Here is a 17,335-nt window from a genome sequence, read left to right as displayed (position 1 = left end):
ATCTAACATAATCTAATATAATCTCATTTTCGTCATTTTCGACATTTTCTACATGTGTGACTGTGCAGAAATATGTGCCCATTTAAAGGTCAGTATAAAAATGTTCCATACAATTCCACTTGCTATTATATTTTTAATTTGTTTTTTATTTTTCAAGTTTTATATGTTATTTCACAATGAGCATGCACTGACATGTGCTGAAAATTGGTAGAAATACACGGATAACAAATGATAAAATTGAGTTAAAAAAAAATAGGATTATCATACAAGTATATTTTACAAATGACCATAAAAATATATGCTAAAATTTATTGCTTGTACATAAATATGTGCTAAAGTTTATTGCTTGTACATAAATATGTGCTAAAGTTTATTGGTTGCACATAAATATATGCTAAAATTTATTGCTTGTACATAAATATGTGCTAAAGTTTATTGCTTGTACATAAATATGTGCTAAAGTTTATTGCTTGTACATAAATATGTGCTAAAGTTTATTGGTTGCACATAAATATGTGCTAAAATTTATTCTCTGTAATATTTTTTTGCATGTGCAGCATATGCCTCAGGGGAAACAGCTTCAATAACAATAGGCATAAATCCATGTAAGGTTCCACACATTTCTGAACATTGTCCATAATATACACCTTCTCGTAATATGAAAGTTGTTACTTTATGTAATCTTCCTGGTATAGCATCTGCTTTTATACCTAAACTTGGTATTGACCAAGAATGTATAACATCTGTAGCTGTAATTAGAAAAGATATATGAGTCCTTGTTGGTAAGGTTAATCTTTTATCAACTTCTAATTGCCTTAACATGCCAGGTTGAAGATCTTCATCTGTTACCATATTTGATTGAAATGCATAATACTTAGGAATTTGATCAGGGTTTTCTATATATTTTTGTGGGGTTGGATAATCTTCTGCTCTTATATTTTTAGCTTTTATATTTTCTAAATCTTTCACATTTTTTAACACTGGTTTATTTTCATTAAATGTTATTTTGTTATTAAATCCGAATATACTTCTAATTACCTCCATTTTATTTTATCTATTTTTTAATTCAATTGGTTCATATTTTTTTTGGTATACAAATAAATAAGCAAATATATATATATATATATAGAGAGAGAGATTATTTATTCTAGTTCCCAAACAATATAACTATTTATGGCTAACTGATATATATTTAATATTTTTTAAAATATTTTTTTTATCAAAAATAAAACAATTTGTAATGTTTTGCCAATGGGATATAGAGGCCGTCAACTCATAATACGATGAGACACATTTGTGTGGCTACTTATTTACTGATTATTTAACTGATTATTTAACTAGTTATTTTTTAGTTTTATTTTTATTTTTATTTTTAGTTTTATTTTTATTTTTATTTGGAGTTGGCCTTTTTCTCATGAACATGAATTAATTTCCCTTTTTTCCTTCTGAAAATTTATTTTGTGTTATTATATTTTTTTTCAATTTGTATATATTTCGCAATATTGTGTTATTACATTTAATTTTATTTTTAAAAAAAAAAAAAAAAAAAAAAAAAAAAAAAAAAAAACTGCCTAGCTGTGTAATATGTATATATTTCTTTTCAGTGTATATAAAATTTACTTTTTTTTTGAATTCCCAAATTGTTAATTAATTATTTATTTTGTATCACTACTATTGGTACTTGGAACATTTATTTTGCATTTTATTCTATTTTATTTCATTTTATTTTATTTCATTTTATTTTATTCTATTTTATTTCATTTATTTCATTTATTTTTAGGGTATTATAAATTACTAAAAAGATTGTGCCATTTTTTACATATTACTGTTTGTAAACAATATATACACACATACAAAATATGTATGTATGTATTTATGGGGAGATGGAAATATTGTTTTTAACAAAAAATTAAAAGTAATAATTCTTTTTTTTTTTTTTTTTCATATTATCTTTTACACGCTTTCAGACAGTGTGTACATTTTTAAAATTAAAAAAATACAAAAAATAATGTAACATTGTGTTTGTGTTAAATTTGTAAGTTTATTTAAAAGTATGCAAAAAAAAAAAATATACAAATTTACTAAACATATGGAACTATTATACATATATGAAAAATCGTTTTATTGTAATTTGCGGGCAATTTATTTATATAGTTATGTATATATACGCATTTTTTATTTTTTATTTTTTTTATCGTTCTGTGTGCTATGAAATGACTCAGTGAAATTGAGCAAATATGAACAGCATCTACAATTGTGGATGTAACCAAATGTGCCACCATTCTCCAGTATAGCAACCGCGTGGCATGCATCTATGCATATATACTATGTACATCTACATATGCATATATAGATGTATGTATGAACAATGCAAACAATCTGAAATAAACTAGAAATAGGCACAATATTTTATGGCTTGAATTTTTTCCTATAATTTAAAAATTGTTTTTCTACTAAACTCGGTAAAGGTAAATCAACATAAAATGGTTCTCTTCCTTTTAAAGGACCCGGTAACATTTGATCACCATACTGTTTATATTTTTGGAGTAAATTTTCATCTATTATTATATCTTCCTCATCATCGCTTTGCCACTGTAAAATGAAGAATGAAGCGAAAAGAATGAAACGCGCCATAGAAAATGTCAGAGAATGGTGTTGACACATGCCACCAACATCGCTCAGCTTTGTTTTAAAAAAATAAAAGATACGAGAATTGGAATGTTTATCCCAATTTTTTCAATTTTTTCAATTTTTTCAATTTTTCCAATTTTTTTGGGTTTTTTTTTTTCCCATCTTACCTCTTCCTGCTTGGAAATGGCGGCCTGAGAAAAGTCCGACACAATTTGGTCATTCGAATCTATTAAATTAAACTTTTTTGCAACATGATAATATTTTTTTAAATTTCTTCGATTTTTTTGGATTTCATAATAAATATATTTAATTCGATCATATCCCACTGGTTTAGCAGGTTTTAATTCGCCGGGTCTGTCAATAAATTCAATAAATGCCATAGGAGCAGCATCTCTTAATCTGAATCTCCATTGATTTATAATTCTAGTAAAAAAAAAAGGTCGATCTCTATATAATGGAACATAATATTCATATAATTTTCTACGTCCTTGTGGGGTTCTTAGCATACTTTCAACTAACAAACTATTTTCTGAATTATTTTTTTTTTTTGCTAAATAAATTAACTCCTCTGCATATCCTTGCAATTCCTTTGCTTTAGTTAATGTTGTTTCAATTCTTCCATATTTTAGTAATTCATTTAATTGATTTTTTATACTATCCCATCTATGATGTGGTTGTTTATGTGCTTTTCTAAATAATCGTCTTTTTACTCCTAAATTAACAAATTTCAACGTTGATGTATATCCCATTTTTTTTTATTTTTAAGATACATATAATATGTTACAAATTCACACACATGTTAATATCGTACTTTACATATTCACATGAATGCATGTATGAATGCAAGCACGACTCTTTCGTTTTTATTTGCCAATCATTCGTCAGCTTGTATACATTTCGTCGGAAAAATGGGATAAAAAAATGTGGTGAAAAAATGGGATAAAAAAATGGGGTAAAAAATGTGGTGAAAAAAAAAAAAAAAAAAAAAAAAAATTATAAAAATACTATATACTATATACTATATACTATTAAAATATATATTAGAAAAAAAGAAACATTTATTTTTCTTCTATATTCTATATCTATTTTATTTTTTCTCTTTACAAATCAAGTGCTTTAAATGATAAGTCGAGCTATCTATATATCCCCCAAACATTTATTCTGTTTTTCATAACTTTATTTTTTATTTATTTTATTTTTTATTTTATTTTATTTTATTTTTTATTTATTTTTTTTTAATTAAAAATTGAAAACTCTTCCCCATGTGTATGGGTATGCACTTCTTAAGAGTAAAAAAGGAAGTAAAATGGGGAAGTAAAAAAGGAAGTAAAAAAAGGACGTAAAAATGGGGAAGCAAAATGGGGAAGCAAAATGGGGAAGCAAAATGGGGAAGCAAAAAAGACGAAGATTCAAAATAAGTGCAATTATTAATATAGTCAAGGAAAGGAATAAATTATAAGCTATAAATAAAATGAAGAAATAAAAATGTAAGAATTTCCAAATAAATTATAAGCTGTAAATAAAATGAAGAAATAAAAATGTAAGAATTTCCAAATAAATATATTTAATAACTATAAAATAAATATGCGAAAAATAAAAAAAAGTTAGACATTTTAAAAGTGTCAAAATAAGTTATATTATATAAGCAAGTCTGAAATTATTATTATTTTTCTATTTTTAATTAAAATATAAATAAAAATAATACACAAACATAATGGATCAAAGATGCGAAGAAATAAATAGCCAAAAAGAAGAATGTGAAAAAAGTGATGATATAAAAATTGTGAAACATGATCAAGCTAATTGGGAATTAGATGATATAACAAGTAAAATAAAAAAAAGTGAATCCATAATTTATGAAAATAATGATTCAAATAAAATGGCAAAATCATATTTAGATAAATATCTTATAGATATAAATAATTATAAAAATAATCCCAATTGTAAAATATATCCAAAATTGCATTTAGATAATACAAAAGAAATAAAAAATTTTATTATTAAAGAAAAAATATGTGTTAATACATATTATCAATACATAGATGTATATAACAATTTGGGTTCTAATGATGATGAAAAAATATTTGCAAACGATAAGAACACATTAAATGATATCGAAAATAATAATTTTAACTATAATACAATTGATATGAAATATATAATACCAAATATTGTAAAAAATGAAATACCTGTTGCAATAAAAAAGACAATATATCCAGAAATTGAAACAACAGATGAAGAAATCGAAATAGAAGTTGAAAAATATGTACCATATATAATCCCTGTTAATGTTTATATACCTAGATATTATGCTATATCTGCTATAGAAGCTGAAGAAAATGAAATAAAGATAAAAGATATTCAATTAACAGAAAAAGAAGAAGAAGAAATTATAAAAGAATTAAATCCACATTTAAAAGAAATAAAAAATTTCAATGAAGAACAAACTAAAAAAATGAAAGAAATTATAAATTTATCAAAATTAAAAGCTAATAAATTAAAAATAAAAAATCCTGAACATGAACTTATTGTTTATTATGATAATAATACTAGTAAATCTTTCGATTTTGAAATGTTTGAAAAATTTAGAGAAATGTCTCTAAAAGATTTATAATACAAGTGTGTAAATTAACTACTACAAGTCACCATACTAGCTATATTAAATATCTTACATTTTTATTTGTGCAATATAAATTATTAACTGTTCATATTTTTTTTTGTTAATAGATGATTTGGCTATCAAAATGGCGCCATAATTTCCATTGAGCCATTAAGACCGCTTTAAAAAAAAAAAAAAAAATAAATAAAAAAAAAAAATAAAAAAAAAAAAAAATACAACCATTTTTATTATGTGTGCGTTTATATTGTCATTTTAAATTTTACTAATTAGTTTATTTGGGTTATTGAATTTTTTTTATGTTAGTCCATTGGTTGTATATGAAAATACTATTTTATTTATTTTCCAAAAAAAAAAAAATAAAAAATAAGATATGTTATTATATTTTATGCATTAAAATGTTTTGAAAAAAATATATTCATTCTTAAAATAATAACTTTTTTTTTTTTTTTTTTTTTTTTTTTGTCACAAATGTAGAATAATAAACAAAATAAATATGTTAATTGTTATAAAACAACATTTTCTGAAATATGTTTTAAAATATTATCACGTGGTTATTACAAATATCGAATAAAAAATATGTATGCATTAAATTGTATGCATTAAATGTATGCATTAAATGTATGCATTAAATGTATGCATTAAATGTATGCATTAAATGTATGCATTGAATATGTATGCATTGAATATATTTGGTGTTATTTGCGAAAAAAATGAAAATAGGTTCAATAGGTATAGAAAAAGAAGTAAATAATTGGTTATATTTTTTATTCGCTTTTTCTACATATTTTGTTTATCATTATTAATGCTATATAATTATGAAAAAGTGGCCAAGTTTATTTATTATATATTAAAATAATATTCTTTTTATGGAATATGTGAAAAAAGCAACTGGCCATATGTTAATGTTGCATATACAATAGTGATAATATATATATTTTTTTTTCAATTATAAAAATAACAGATCTATTTCTCTACAAACAAATTGTTATACAAATATTTATAACTATTATTGTATAATGGCCGTTTGTTCGTTAAACTAGTTTCCATAAAAAAAATAAAATAAAAAAATAAAGAAAAAATAAAATAATAAAATAGTAAAATAGTAAAATAAAAAAATAGTAAAATAGTAAAATAAAAAAAATTGTTTTGTTTTTATTTTGCAAAAGGAAGAGATACACCCATTTACCTGCCCCCATTCTCTATACAACTAATTTTAACAAAATATAAATATGCAAGCATATAAATGATTGTATGACTATTTGTATTCGCATTCACGAGGTTATAAACAGAAAATCGAAATAGTGTTGATATTATTTATAGCAAAATGGGGGGAATGGGAAAAAAAAAAAAACCTAAAAAACAAAAAAATAGTATGGGTAGAAGTTTAATGCATAATAAGTTAAGGCAAAAGGAAAGATCAGATACAATATTATATTCTATGATTGGAAATGAAAATGAAGAAAATAAAAATATAGCCAAACAAATATCAGTTTTAAATAAAAATTCGATTGATGATTATCTGGATAATCAACTTGCAATTAGTAATGTACAAGTTAGTAAAATATTTATACAAAAAAATGAAATTAAAGAAAAAAAAAATCTAAAATCTCATAATAATTATCAAACTAATGTTCAAAATATTGTTCTCCCTATACCTGGTAGACCAATACTTTTAAATGATGAAGAAAAATTAAATATAAATTTAAAAAAAATTAATATAAATAAATCGAAAAAAAAAAAAAAAAAAAATATTAAGCATATTACATTTTTGATGAAAGGAAAAAATTTAATGCCACTAAACCCAAAGACATCTCATTCTGATCGTACATCTAAGCCACGTGTGAATCCCCAGACCCCCAACCAGTCCACTGCCCCTCTCCCTGAGCAGCAATCTCCGGAGCCGGCCAGCGAAGAGAACGAAGTGGAAAACGAAGAGGAAGAGAACGAAGAAAGCGAAGTGGGAGAGGACGAAGTGGAAGAGGGTGAGGAAGAGGAAGAGGACGACGCGGTGGACGAAGTGGGAGAGGGCGAAGTGGAAGATGATGAAGCGGTGGAGTACGAACTGAAGTATGTGAAGATGTACGAACGTTTGGGTAAAAAATATGAAAGAGAAGAGTTTAGAAGTGAACTAAATAAATCAAAACTCGAAAAATATGAATTAGAACATTTTGTAGAGTGGAGAAAATTATTAAGCCAAGTAGAAGAAAAAGAAGGATATATTGTAACACCATATGAAAAAAATATAGAATATTGGAAACAATTATGGAGAGTTATAGAAAAAAGTCATGTTTTATTTTATATTATAGATGCAAGAAATCCTTTATTTTTTTATTCTAAAGGATTAGATATATATGTAAAAAAAGTTGACAAAAGAAAAGAATTTATTGTTATATTAAATAAATCTGATTTTTTAACTTATGAAGAAAGAAAAATATGGGCTGAATATTTTGATGAAAAAAAAATAAAATTTATTTTTTTTTCTGCTTTAAGAGAATTGTATCATCAAAATCAAATTATAATCGAAGATATGATTCCACTATCAAATTTGTATAAAAATAAATCAACTACTAATGAATTTGATTTAAATATAAATAATAAAAGAGAATGTCAAACATTTTATAACGAATCTGAAAATAGTTGTAGTGTCGATTGCAATCCCCCAAAACAAAGTTCTGAGATGGGGGGTAGCGAAATTGGTAAAGAAGCGGGAAACGAAAATTGCGGCGAAAATAAAAAAGTAATAAATACAGGATACGGAAATTTAAATTATGAAGAAAAAAAAAACACAAATACAGATATATTAAGTGTACAAGACTTAATAAATTTAATTAAAAATATAAAAAATAAAATAAAAAATTTATATGATAAAATAGAAATAGAAACATATGATTCACCAAAGTTTATGGTAGGCTTTATCGGGTTTCCTAATGTTGGAAAAAGTTCGATAATTAATTCTATTTTTGGAGAAAAAAAAGTTGGTGTTAGTAGACAGCCAGGAAAAACCAAACATTTCCAAACAATACCATTAAATTATTATGGTTTCACATTATGTGATTGTCCTGGACTTATATTTCCTTCAATTGTGTTTAATAAACATGATTTAATAATTAATGGTGTGTTTTCTATTGACCATTATAAAGGAGATGATGTAGATGTAATTCAAGTTTTGTGTAATATAATCCCTGAACAATTATGTGAAAGATATAAAATAAAGAACAATCTTATTCGTTCTATTCAAATTAATAAAACATCAACATACAAATATATGAATGCTCGCAAATTCTTACATGAGCTTTGTTTTTATAGAAAATATATTTCAGGGGGAAAAGGTGGTGTTCTAAATTTTAATTTTGCTACTCGATTAATTATTCGAGAATTTATAACAGGAAAACTTCATTATAATTTTATGCCAAATTATTTAGATAAATATTCTTATGCATATACCAAAGAAATCCAATCTCACCTCGACACTCCGGAGTTCCTCCTAAACCCTGACGACGGCCTCTCCAAGGTACGCCCGCTGCCCTACTGTTCATTTTGCTTACTTATTTTTCCATTTTGTTCACTTATTTTTCCATTTTGCTTACTTATTTTTCCATTTTTTCCCATTTTTTTTCATTTTAGGCGAACCCATCTGAAGATGTCCTGGTCACTAAGCGAAAATTTCGGTACATGCAGAAGCGACTCATCAAAGGGAAAAATGTGATAAAGACTCCGATCAGTGGATGATTTGCCCATCTTGAAAAAAGCAAAGTAAAAATGTGGCAAAAGTGTGGGAAAAATGTGGGAAAAATGTGGCAAGTTTGGGCTGCCCGAGTTCATATATCCATTCATGGTTTATTCCAGTATATTACCAAATTGTGAAACAGTTAAGCAGAAATATGAAAAAGAAAAGAAAATAATTAAAATAGTTATTTTTTCCTTCACTATAAGAATCATAATATAACATGCTAGTACTTCCTGGATAATAATTATTATTATTATTATGATATATTGGTAAGGGTGAAAATATAGATGCACCCGCCATATATGGAATTTGTGAAACATCTCCTAAATTACCTACTTTCGAAACTGGTTCATTTTGTGTATTTTCAGCTTTTTTTATTTCATTGTCTTTTCCTTGTTCATGCTCATTTTTTTTTGTACAATAAACCTATAAAAGTTCAAAATTATAAATATGTGAGTTAGGCAAAGAAAAACGGGCTCTTTTTGCTCAGGCCTTAAACAGTGCCAAGCCTAAATGGTGCCAAGCCTAAATGGTACCAAGCCTAAATAGTGCCAAGCCTTAAATGGTGCCAAGCCTAAATAGTGCCAAGCTTTAAATGGTACCAAGCTTTAAATAGTGCCAAGCTTTAAATGGTACCAAGCTTTAAGTGTTGTTTTTTTTTTTTTTTTTTTTGAACTCATAATTTACCTGAACACATGAATTAAATATTACATCATCACAATTATGACAAGTTAAAATAGTTTCAAATCCAGATCTAAAAAAATTTAGAGGTTGATCTTCAATATATTTAATTTTAACAGGCACTTTCAATGTGACTTCTATAAGAGATTTTTTTTTAAACATATGCCCTTCCCATTTTATTGAATTTTTACATGATTTAACTATAATACTATTAAAAAATGATTCTATATGTAATTTTTGTTTTTCTGGAATTATTTTTTTTTTTATTTTAGTAAAAAATGCTTTTATTTTTGATTTTTTTTCATGATTTTGTTTATCATCATTTTTACTTGCAATTAAGCTTTTTTTATTTTTTTTATTTTCATCATCATCATCATTATTATTATCATCATCATCATCTTCTTCTTCTTTTGCATATTTTTTTCTATTCGAATATTTATCATCTTCATCATATTCACTTTCATCATCATAGTTTTTATTTTTATTTTTATTTTTTATTTTTCTTTTTTTTTTCCATGAAAATAGACGATAACGTTTTTTTCTTTTTTGTCTACGATCATCATCACTATCACTGTCGCTATCGCTGTCACTATCACTATCACTATCACTATCATAATCGCTATATTCATCTTTATTTTTTTTTCTGTAAACTTTTGAAAATAAAGATTTAAAAAACCCATTACGAGATTTATAATAGTTTCCCATTGAGTCTCCGTCTAAATCATCTGTTAATCGTTCTTGATAAAAATTATATTTTGTTACATTTTTAATTATTTTATAATTTGGTATTAAATTATTTGTTTTTTTTATTTCTTTGTTTTTTTTTCTACTAAACAAATATGAGTTTATGTTATCTTTATCTTGCTTGGATTCAGAACCAGTAGACATATTTTTTCCATCAGACTTGTCAAATTGTATCTTTGCCCCGTTATCCGGGTCGTTATTTTTGCCGTTATTTGTACCATGTCCATTCTCAACTAAGTCTAACATTTCTATATATGAGTAGTTACTTCTTTTTTTTTTATTATATCCGTAAAACTCATCATCATCACTTTCGCTATCACTATCGCTATCGATATCGCTATCACTATCACTATCATAATATGTTGAATCATATTTATTTTTATTTTTGTTATTTGTTTGTTTTGTTGTTTTATTATTATTTAATTTGTTTGTTTCTTTTGAATCTAAAATACTTTTTTTATTTATATCAACATATATATCATTTTTATCCTTAACTATTTGTAATAACAATTTAATATATACAGTTATAGTCCCATCATCTGAAATGTCACATTTATTTAATTTGTTTTTTAAATGTTCTTCATATTTATTTATATTTATTTTTAATCTCTTATATACAATCTTTTCTTCTTTTTTATTTTTTTCAAAAAGAAAAGAATAATCATTAACATAAAACTGTGTAACTTGGTCGTGTTTTCCAAAGGGTTCTAATACAGTAGCATTAGCACTACCATTCGCATGCTTACTTTTGCTTTGCTTACTTTTGCTTTGCTTACTTTTGCTTTGCTTGCTTTTGCTTTGCTTGCTTTTGCTTTGCTTATATGTTTTCTTTTCAATAAGTCTCATCGTATTATCATTTATTTTATCCCATTCTTGATAAGAGTTAGTCTTCGCTTTTTTTTCAAAAAATGTGACATCATCATCTTCACCGTCGCCTTCACTTTCATCATCCTCATCATCTTCATCATTTTTTTTTTTTTTTTTTTTCTTGCTCTGTTCACCACGTTCACCACGCTCACCATTTTTGCCACTCTCATCATTTTTTCCACTCTCCCCATTTTTTCCATCTTCATCACGTTCATCACTTATTTGGTATTCTCCACTTTGGTCTGCCTTTTTTTTGGAAGACTTGTTCAAAGGAATTTCAAAATCATCATAAGGAGTTAATGTGTATTCTTCTAATAATGCCTCATATAAATTTTGATAATTTTCAATATTAGAATAAAAACATATATTTGAATTTTTTGCATGTGTTTTTTTGCATTTTTTACATATAAACCCACTTAAACAATCATCAATATTAGTATTGGTATTATCATTATTGTTTATAATATCTTTATAAGATGAACATCCTGCTGCTTCACACGTATGTTTATTTTCTTTTTTATTATTATTTCCATTTAAAACTGGATTATATATATTATATCCACTATTTAGTGGTGGAACTATATTTCTATACAATTCTTTTGATATGTCTTGAGATAATGTTTTTTGAATCTGTTTATTAGAATAGACAAACTTTATATATAAATATATAAATAGTATCAACAGTTTTATTTTAAAGCTTAAAAACATCGTTATTACAAATATAATAAAAAAAAAATAAAATAAATTACAACACTATAAACATTAGTTATACATACATACTTGTATCTTTTTCAAAAACAAACTCTACCTAATTAAAAAAATAATCAAATTTTTATTAAAAAATTTTTTTTTTTTTTTTCATTCCATATTTACCCCCCATCATATTGTATACAAAATATTATTTTCCACACAAAAAAAAAAAAAAAAAAAAAAAAAAAAAAAAAATATATTTTTGCAACTTAAATATATAGAAGTAAAGAGTAAGAGGATATGCATACATATATATATGTTTGTCTGGTTGTGAATTAATTTTAAATTATAATTAAATATATTTTTTTTTTTTCTCGAAATATTTTAAATCTATATTGCAACTCTCATTGATTACGAATTTTTATTTTTACATATATGTTATAATAAATATTAAAAATTTAAATATATCAAATAATAAATTAACATATTATAATATCTAAGTGTAGAATAAATAACCAAAATCAAATAATGACAGAATAAAATGACAGAATAAAATGACAGAATAAAATGACAGAACAAAATGACAGAACAAAATGACAGAACAAAATAATGACAGAATAAAGGATACAATTAATTTTCCTTAAAAATGTGTTAGCAAACTCAAAATTGGGATGGAAAAAGTGAACATGTTAAACTTGAATGGAATATACACATAATTTGTGCAAAAATACCGAACAAAATATTTAAAGTATATTTTTAAAACTGTAAGTGCAAAATAGGTGCACAGAAATAATATAAGTGTGGAAATAAGATGTTGTTCATTTTTACCTTTTTAAGAGAAAACGTATTATATATATATACATCTCATGGAATGCATAAAAAAACAATCTTCAAAATAGTGCCTTTAATTTGACTAAAAGTTGAGATAAATATCTTATTCGTATAATTCTGTGAAATAAAGTAATTCCAGGCGTGTTACTATTTTGTTTTTTTTTGTTTTTTTTTGTTTTTTTTTTGTTTTTTTTGTTTTTTTTTTGTTTTTTTTGTTTTCACGCACAGAATATAACTGTCTTTCCCAACTAGGGAGCCCATTTAAAACAGACAAAATGAACAAAAAAAAAAAAGAAAAAATATCAAAGTTTGTAACATGATCATATTGTTTTATTTATATATATTGAGCATATATAGTTGGTATGTAATTGGACTATTATATATATAATATGTGGAAAAATATCCCATTCAATTATTAATATATTTAGGAAAAATATATAAACACATTATTCTATCGAAGTTAAATCAACTTATTTTATAGGCATATTATTAAAAATGGGAAAAATGGGAAATATGCAAAAAATGCAAAATATGCAAAAAATTCGAAATATGCGAAATATGCGAAAAAACAAAAACAACGAAATAACACCATATAACATAAATATTATATGAAATAAAAATGTTTAATTAAAATATAAAAATATATAATTTGGTTACATCATAAATATGATATATATTGCGGAATCGAGCCTTTTGAACAAAACATAATGTAAAAGTGGGGATAGTGGAAAATTGAATTATAATAAAAGATACAATTTTATCTTTCTTTCATATTAAATTTATTTGTAAAAGGCTTTGAAAATATTCTGTATGAATTATTTTATTTTTTTTTTCCCTTTACAAATTAGTTTATTTGGTAAAATAAAAAAAAAGTGTGCAAAAATGGTGGCAGTAGGAAAAACAAAATAACGTTAATCATTTTTTGTTTTGAAATTTGACAAAAAAAAATATACATCAACTTGAATTTTATTTTTAATATCTACACAGATTTATATTTTCTGAACAAATGTAGAGGCTCATAGTTCTATTGCAACTTCGTGGTTTCATTTTGCACTTATTTACTATCATCTATTTTTGCACTTATTTACTATCATCTATTTTTGCATCTATTTTCAATCAGTATTTTTTCTTTTGTTTATAAAAATAATGCTTACTAAAATCTTGACCAGGGTTATAATTATGCACAGCCATTGTATTTCGATACTGAGACTCAATATCTTGATTAGCTATATTTTTGTAATAGTCATTTTGTTCATTTGCATTATTATTATTATTATTTTCACCTGTATGTTCATAATAATACTTTTCATTTTTGTCGTGTAAAATTTCCGATTTATCATAATAATTTAGTGTATTTTTTTTTTCAGAATTTTTTATGGTTAATGTTTTTTGTTTTGGTTTAATTTTATTTTTTAATTTTTTTTTTGCATTACTTCCTTTTTCTTTATTCCCTTGAGTTGTATTCATATCTGTTTTTTTTTCCACAAGATATTGTGAATTATTTTCTCTACAATTTGTTTCATATTTTTGATACGTCTCTAGATTTGCATTTGGTGAGTTAGATATAAAATGTCGTTTTTTTTTTCCTCGTTTTTTTGTTGAATCCATTTGATGAATATCATAATTATTTTCTTTTTCACCATCTATTGGCACATCTGTCTTTACATCATTATTAATTTGAACATTTGTATAATCCTCTCTGTGAATCAAATTTTTTTTCCTTTTTAAAATATTGTAATATATAATATTTCGATAAAAATCAACTTTATATTTTGTGCTCTCATTAACTGGTATCGTAATAATATGTTTACAAATTGGTTCCTCTATTAAAAGATGAAAGTTTTCTACATATTTATGTTTAAGAGCATTTTCTGCTGTTATTCTTTTTGTTGGATTAAATTGTAACAATTTTTCAAGTAGATCTATAGAATCTTGAGATGCTTTATGAAATATTTCTGAAAATTTTTTTTTTTTTTTTCCAGTATCAGCAAAAGAAGATATAATAGTTTCAGCATATGGTGATTTTATATCTTCAATATCTTTTTTATTTGGTTTTCCAACTATTTCAATAATTTTTTCTAGTTGATTCATAGTTGAATTACCTCTAAATAATGGTTTTCCTAATAATAATTCAGCCATAATGCACCCAAGCGACCACATATCGACACCTTCTGTATAATTTGTACTTCCTAATAAAATATCAGGGGCTCTATACCAACGTGTTGCTACATAATCTGTTAACACTGGTATTTTATTTTCATTGACTTCTGTTGATATACTTCGAGCTAATCCAAAATCACATATCTTTAAATGACATTCTGAATTTAGTAATATATTTGATGGCTTAATATCTCTATGTAATAATAAACCTGAATGCATATATTTCAGTGCTCTTAATAATTGATATATTATATATTTTTTATGAACTTCTTCTAATATATCTGCTCTTATAACTTCATGTAAATCTGTTTCCATATATTCAAATACTAAATAAATGTCTTGATCATTTTTAGCTCTCATTACATCTAATAGTTTAATTATATTATCATGACCATTTAATTGATGTAAGAACATAATTTCTCGAAATGTTCTTTGAGCATCTGTAGAATTTTGAAATGCTCCAAAGATTTTTTTTACGGCTACTATTTTTTTATATTTTCTACACCGAGCTTTGAATACTATACCATATGCTCCTTTTCCAATTTTTTTTATTATATCATATTTTTTTAAAACATGCTCATCAATATTATCTGTTTCATTTTTATTCGATTTGGTATGAAATAGTTTAGACACATTTTTTTGAGCTTTCTTCTGTTTTTCTCTCTCCATTTTTTTTTGTCCAAAAAATTAAGAAAAAAATAATAGCATAAAAATTAAAAACAAAAAATGGAAATCCTCTTCTAACTGTTAACGCACAATTTTATCATAAAAAAGGAAATCATACTTCAAAAATAAAATATAAAAAAAAAACATAAAAATAAAACCAAACATGGTATGGTCATTTAAATTTATACAATATATATAACCAAGTGTTCTATGGTTAACTCAAAAAAAATAAATTAAAATAAATTAAAATAAATTATAATAAATAAATAAGTACAAAAATTATATATGTACACACCTTTGTACATAAACAGTTGTGCACTTTGTGTAAATAATATGTCTCAGGAAATGTGAAAAAAAAAAAATGTTTTTTTGAATATTTATTTTTCGGTAGAAATAAAATGAGAAATATAGGATATCTTAATTGGAAAAAAAATTATTATTTCTTTTGACAAAATGTGTAAAAAATTTAATTCAGATGGAGAAGAAATAATGTAGGTTGGGGGAATGGATGAACAAATGTATGGGCTATAAAATAAATTTTAACAGTTATCGAATTTTAATTCTTAATATGCCTCTTTAAAATAAAATGGAAACTTTTTTCATTATTTTATTTTTTTTAATGTTATTTTTTAATGTTATTTTTTAATGCTATTCTTTACTTTTTTTCGAGTTGCAATATATCATAATAATTATGGCATATTATATAATGGGGTATACATAATAAAACTTGATTGGAATTCTTCAAAATTAAATCCATTTTTTGTAATATGTCTACATATTTCTGATCTTTTACTATATTGTTTCTTTTTCAAAAAGAAATAACAAATGATGAACAAATGAAAAATAACTAAATAATTATGTGGTTAAAATATGCACAAAAAATAAGAATTACAACTTCAAATCGGGAGTTTATGTTCTTAATATATTTTTTAACAACCTTGTCATACATATATATATGATGATTTTTTAAAATTCAACATTTTCCAATTGTTTTATATTCCTTAAGTTAACATTTTGAGGAACACACATCAAAATTACATTCTCTTTGATGATATAAACTTGCTAAAAAAGTAATAGTTTCATGTGTATGTTTAATCTTATATATATATGCATAAAATAGTTATTATGGTATCATATAATTGCGAGAGCCTTAAGCCTTATATTCATTCATGTGTATTATTCCCTTTTACATGTATATGTATGCACATGTTACTAGTTTATTTTCCGCTCACCAAAAAATATTATATGTATCGCAATTTTTTTTGTCAAAATACAACATTTTAACATTAACAGCAATAAAAAAATTAAAAAATATATTAACAAAGTTAGCGATATTGAATATATTAGCTATTTTTTTTTTTTTACTAGCTTTGTGCAAAAAAAAAAAAAAAAAATGTTAATAAAAAAAGCATTGAATGCATATGTCATTTAGAACGAAAACATAAAGCAATACATAAACAAAAATACGCAAATAAATATTGTTCATATACGTACATACATAAACACACACACGACAATAGAGCAATCAGGCTTATGGAAAACTTATTTGTTGAGTTTTAATTTTTTCCTATCTTCACTTATATATTTTATGAATGATCATAAAAAAGCGTTCATAAATCATTACGAGAATATTATTGTATTTTTTTTACTTTTATTTTTTGTTATCACTATTTATTTCCCCCTCCACAATTTTATATACTACAGGATGATCAATTTGT

General features: G+C 24.2%; 6 protein-coding genes across 6 annotated transcripts; 2 read left to right on the top strand and 4 right to left on the bottom strand.

The window, feature by feature from the left end:
• Positions 1-525: 525 nt before the first annotated feature.
• Positions 526-1,044, bottom strand: PY17X_1015300 (cytochrome c oxidase subunit 2, putative; the record flags this gene model as incomplete). The annotated part of the gene is made up of 1 exon (XM_723896.1): positions 526-1,044. One exon carries the CDS (start codon positions 1,042-1,044, stop codon positions 526-528), a length of 519 nt encoding a protein of 172 aa, XP_728989.1.
• Positions 1,045-2,409: 1,365 nt separating this feature from the next.
• PY17X_1015200 (mitochondrial ribosomal protein L17-2 precursor, putative) lies at positions 2,410-3,380 on the bottom strand (the record flags this gene model as incomplete). Its single annotated transcript, XM_723895.1, has 2 exons — positions 2,410-2,592; positions 2,799-3,380. 2 exons carry the CDS (start codon positions 3,378-3,380, stop codon positions 2,410-2,412), a joined length of 765 nt encoding a protein of 254 aa, XP_728988.1.
• Positions 3,381-4,345: 965 nt separating this feature from the next.
• On the top strand, positions 4,346-5,245 carry PY17X_1015100 (PhIL1 interacting protein PIP2, putative; the record flags this gene model as incomplete). Its single annotated transcript, XM_723894.2, has 1 exon — positions 4,346-5,245. The coding sequence occupies one exon, from the start codon at positions 4,346-4,348 to the stop codon at positions 5,243-5,245; it is 900 nt and encodes a 299-aa protein (XP_728987.2).
• A 1,330-nt stretch (positions 5,246-6,575) lies between these two features.
• On the top strand, positions 6,576-8,980 carry PY17X_1015000 (large subunit GTPase 1, putative; the record flags this gene model as incomplete). The annotated part of the gene is made up of 2 exons (XM_022956220.1): positions 6,576-8,762; positions 8,876-8,980. The coding sequence occupies 2 exons, from the start codon at positions 6,576-6,578 to the stop codon at positions 8,978-8,980; spliced, it is 2,292 nt and encodes a 763-aa protein (XP_022813293.1).
• A 121-nt stretch (positions 8,981-9,101) lies between these two features.
• Positions 9,102-11,978, bottom strand: PY17X_1014900 (surface-related antigen SRA, putative; the record flags this gene model as incomplete). The annotated part of the gene is made up of 2 exons (XM_721684.1): positions 9,102-9,404; positions 9,666-11,978. 2 exons carry the CDS (start codon positions 11,976-11,978, stop codon positions 9,102-9,104), a joined length of 2,616 nt encoding a protein of 871 aa, XP_726777.1.
• Positions 11,979-13,907: 1,929 nt separating this feature from the next.
• PY17X_1014800 (mitogen-activated protein kinase 1, putative) lies at positions 13,908-15,620 on the bottom strand (the record flags this gene model as incomplete). Its single annotated transcript, XM_724948.1, has 1 exon — positions 13,908-15,620. One exon carries the CDS (start codon positions 15,618-15,620, stop codon positions 13,908-13,910), a length of 1,713 nt encoding a protein of 570 aa, XP_730041.1.
• Between the last annotated feature and the right edge of the window lie 1,715 nt (positions 15,621-17,335).

Source organism: Plasmodium yoelii, assembly GCF_900002385.2.
Source record: "Plasmodium yoelii strain 17X genome assembly, chromosome: 10".
Classification (NCBI taxonomy): Eukaryota; Apicomplexa; class Aconoidasida; order Haemosporida; family Plasmodiidae; genus Plasmodium; species Plasmodium yoelii.
This window is presented reverse-complemented; position numbering and strand designations above follow the sequence as displayed.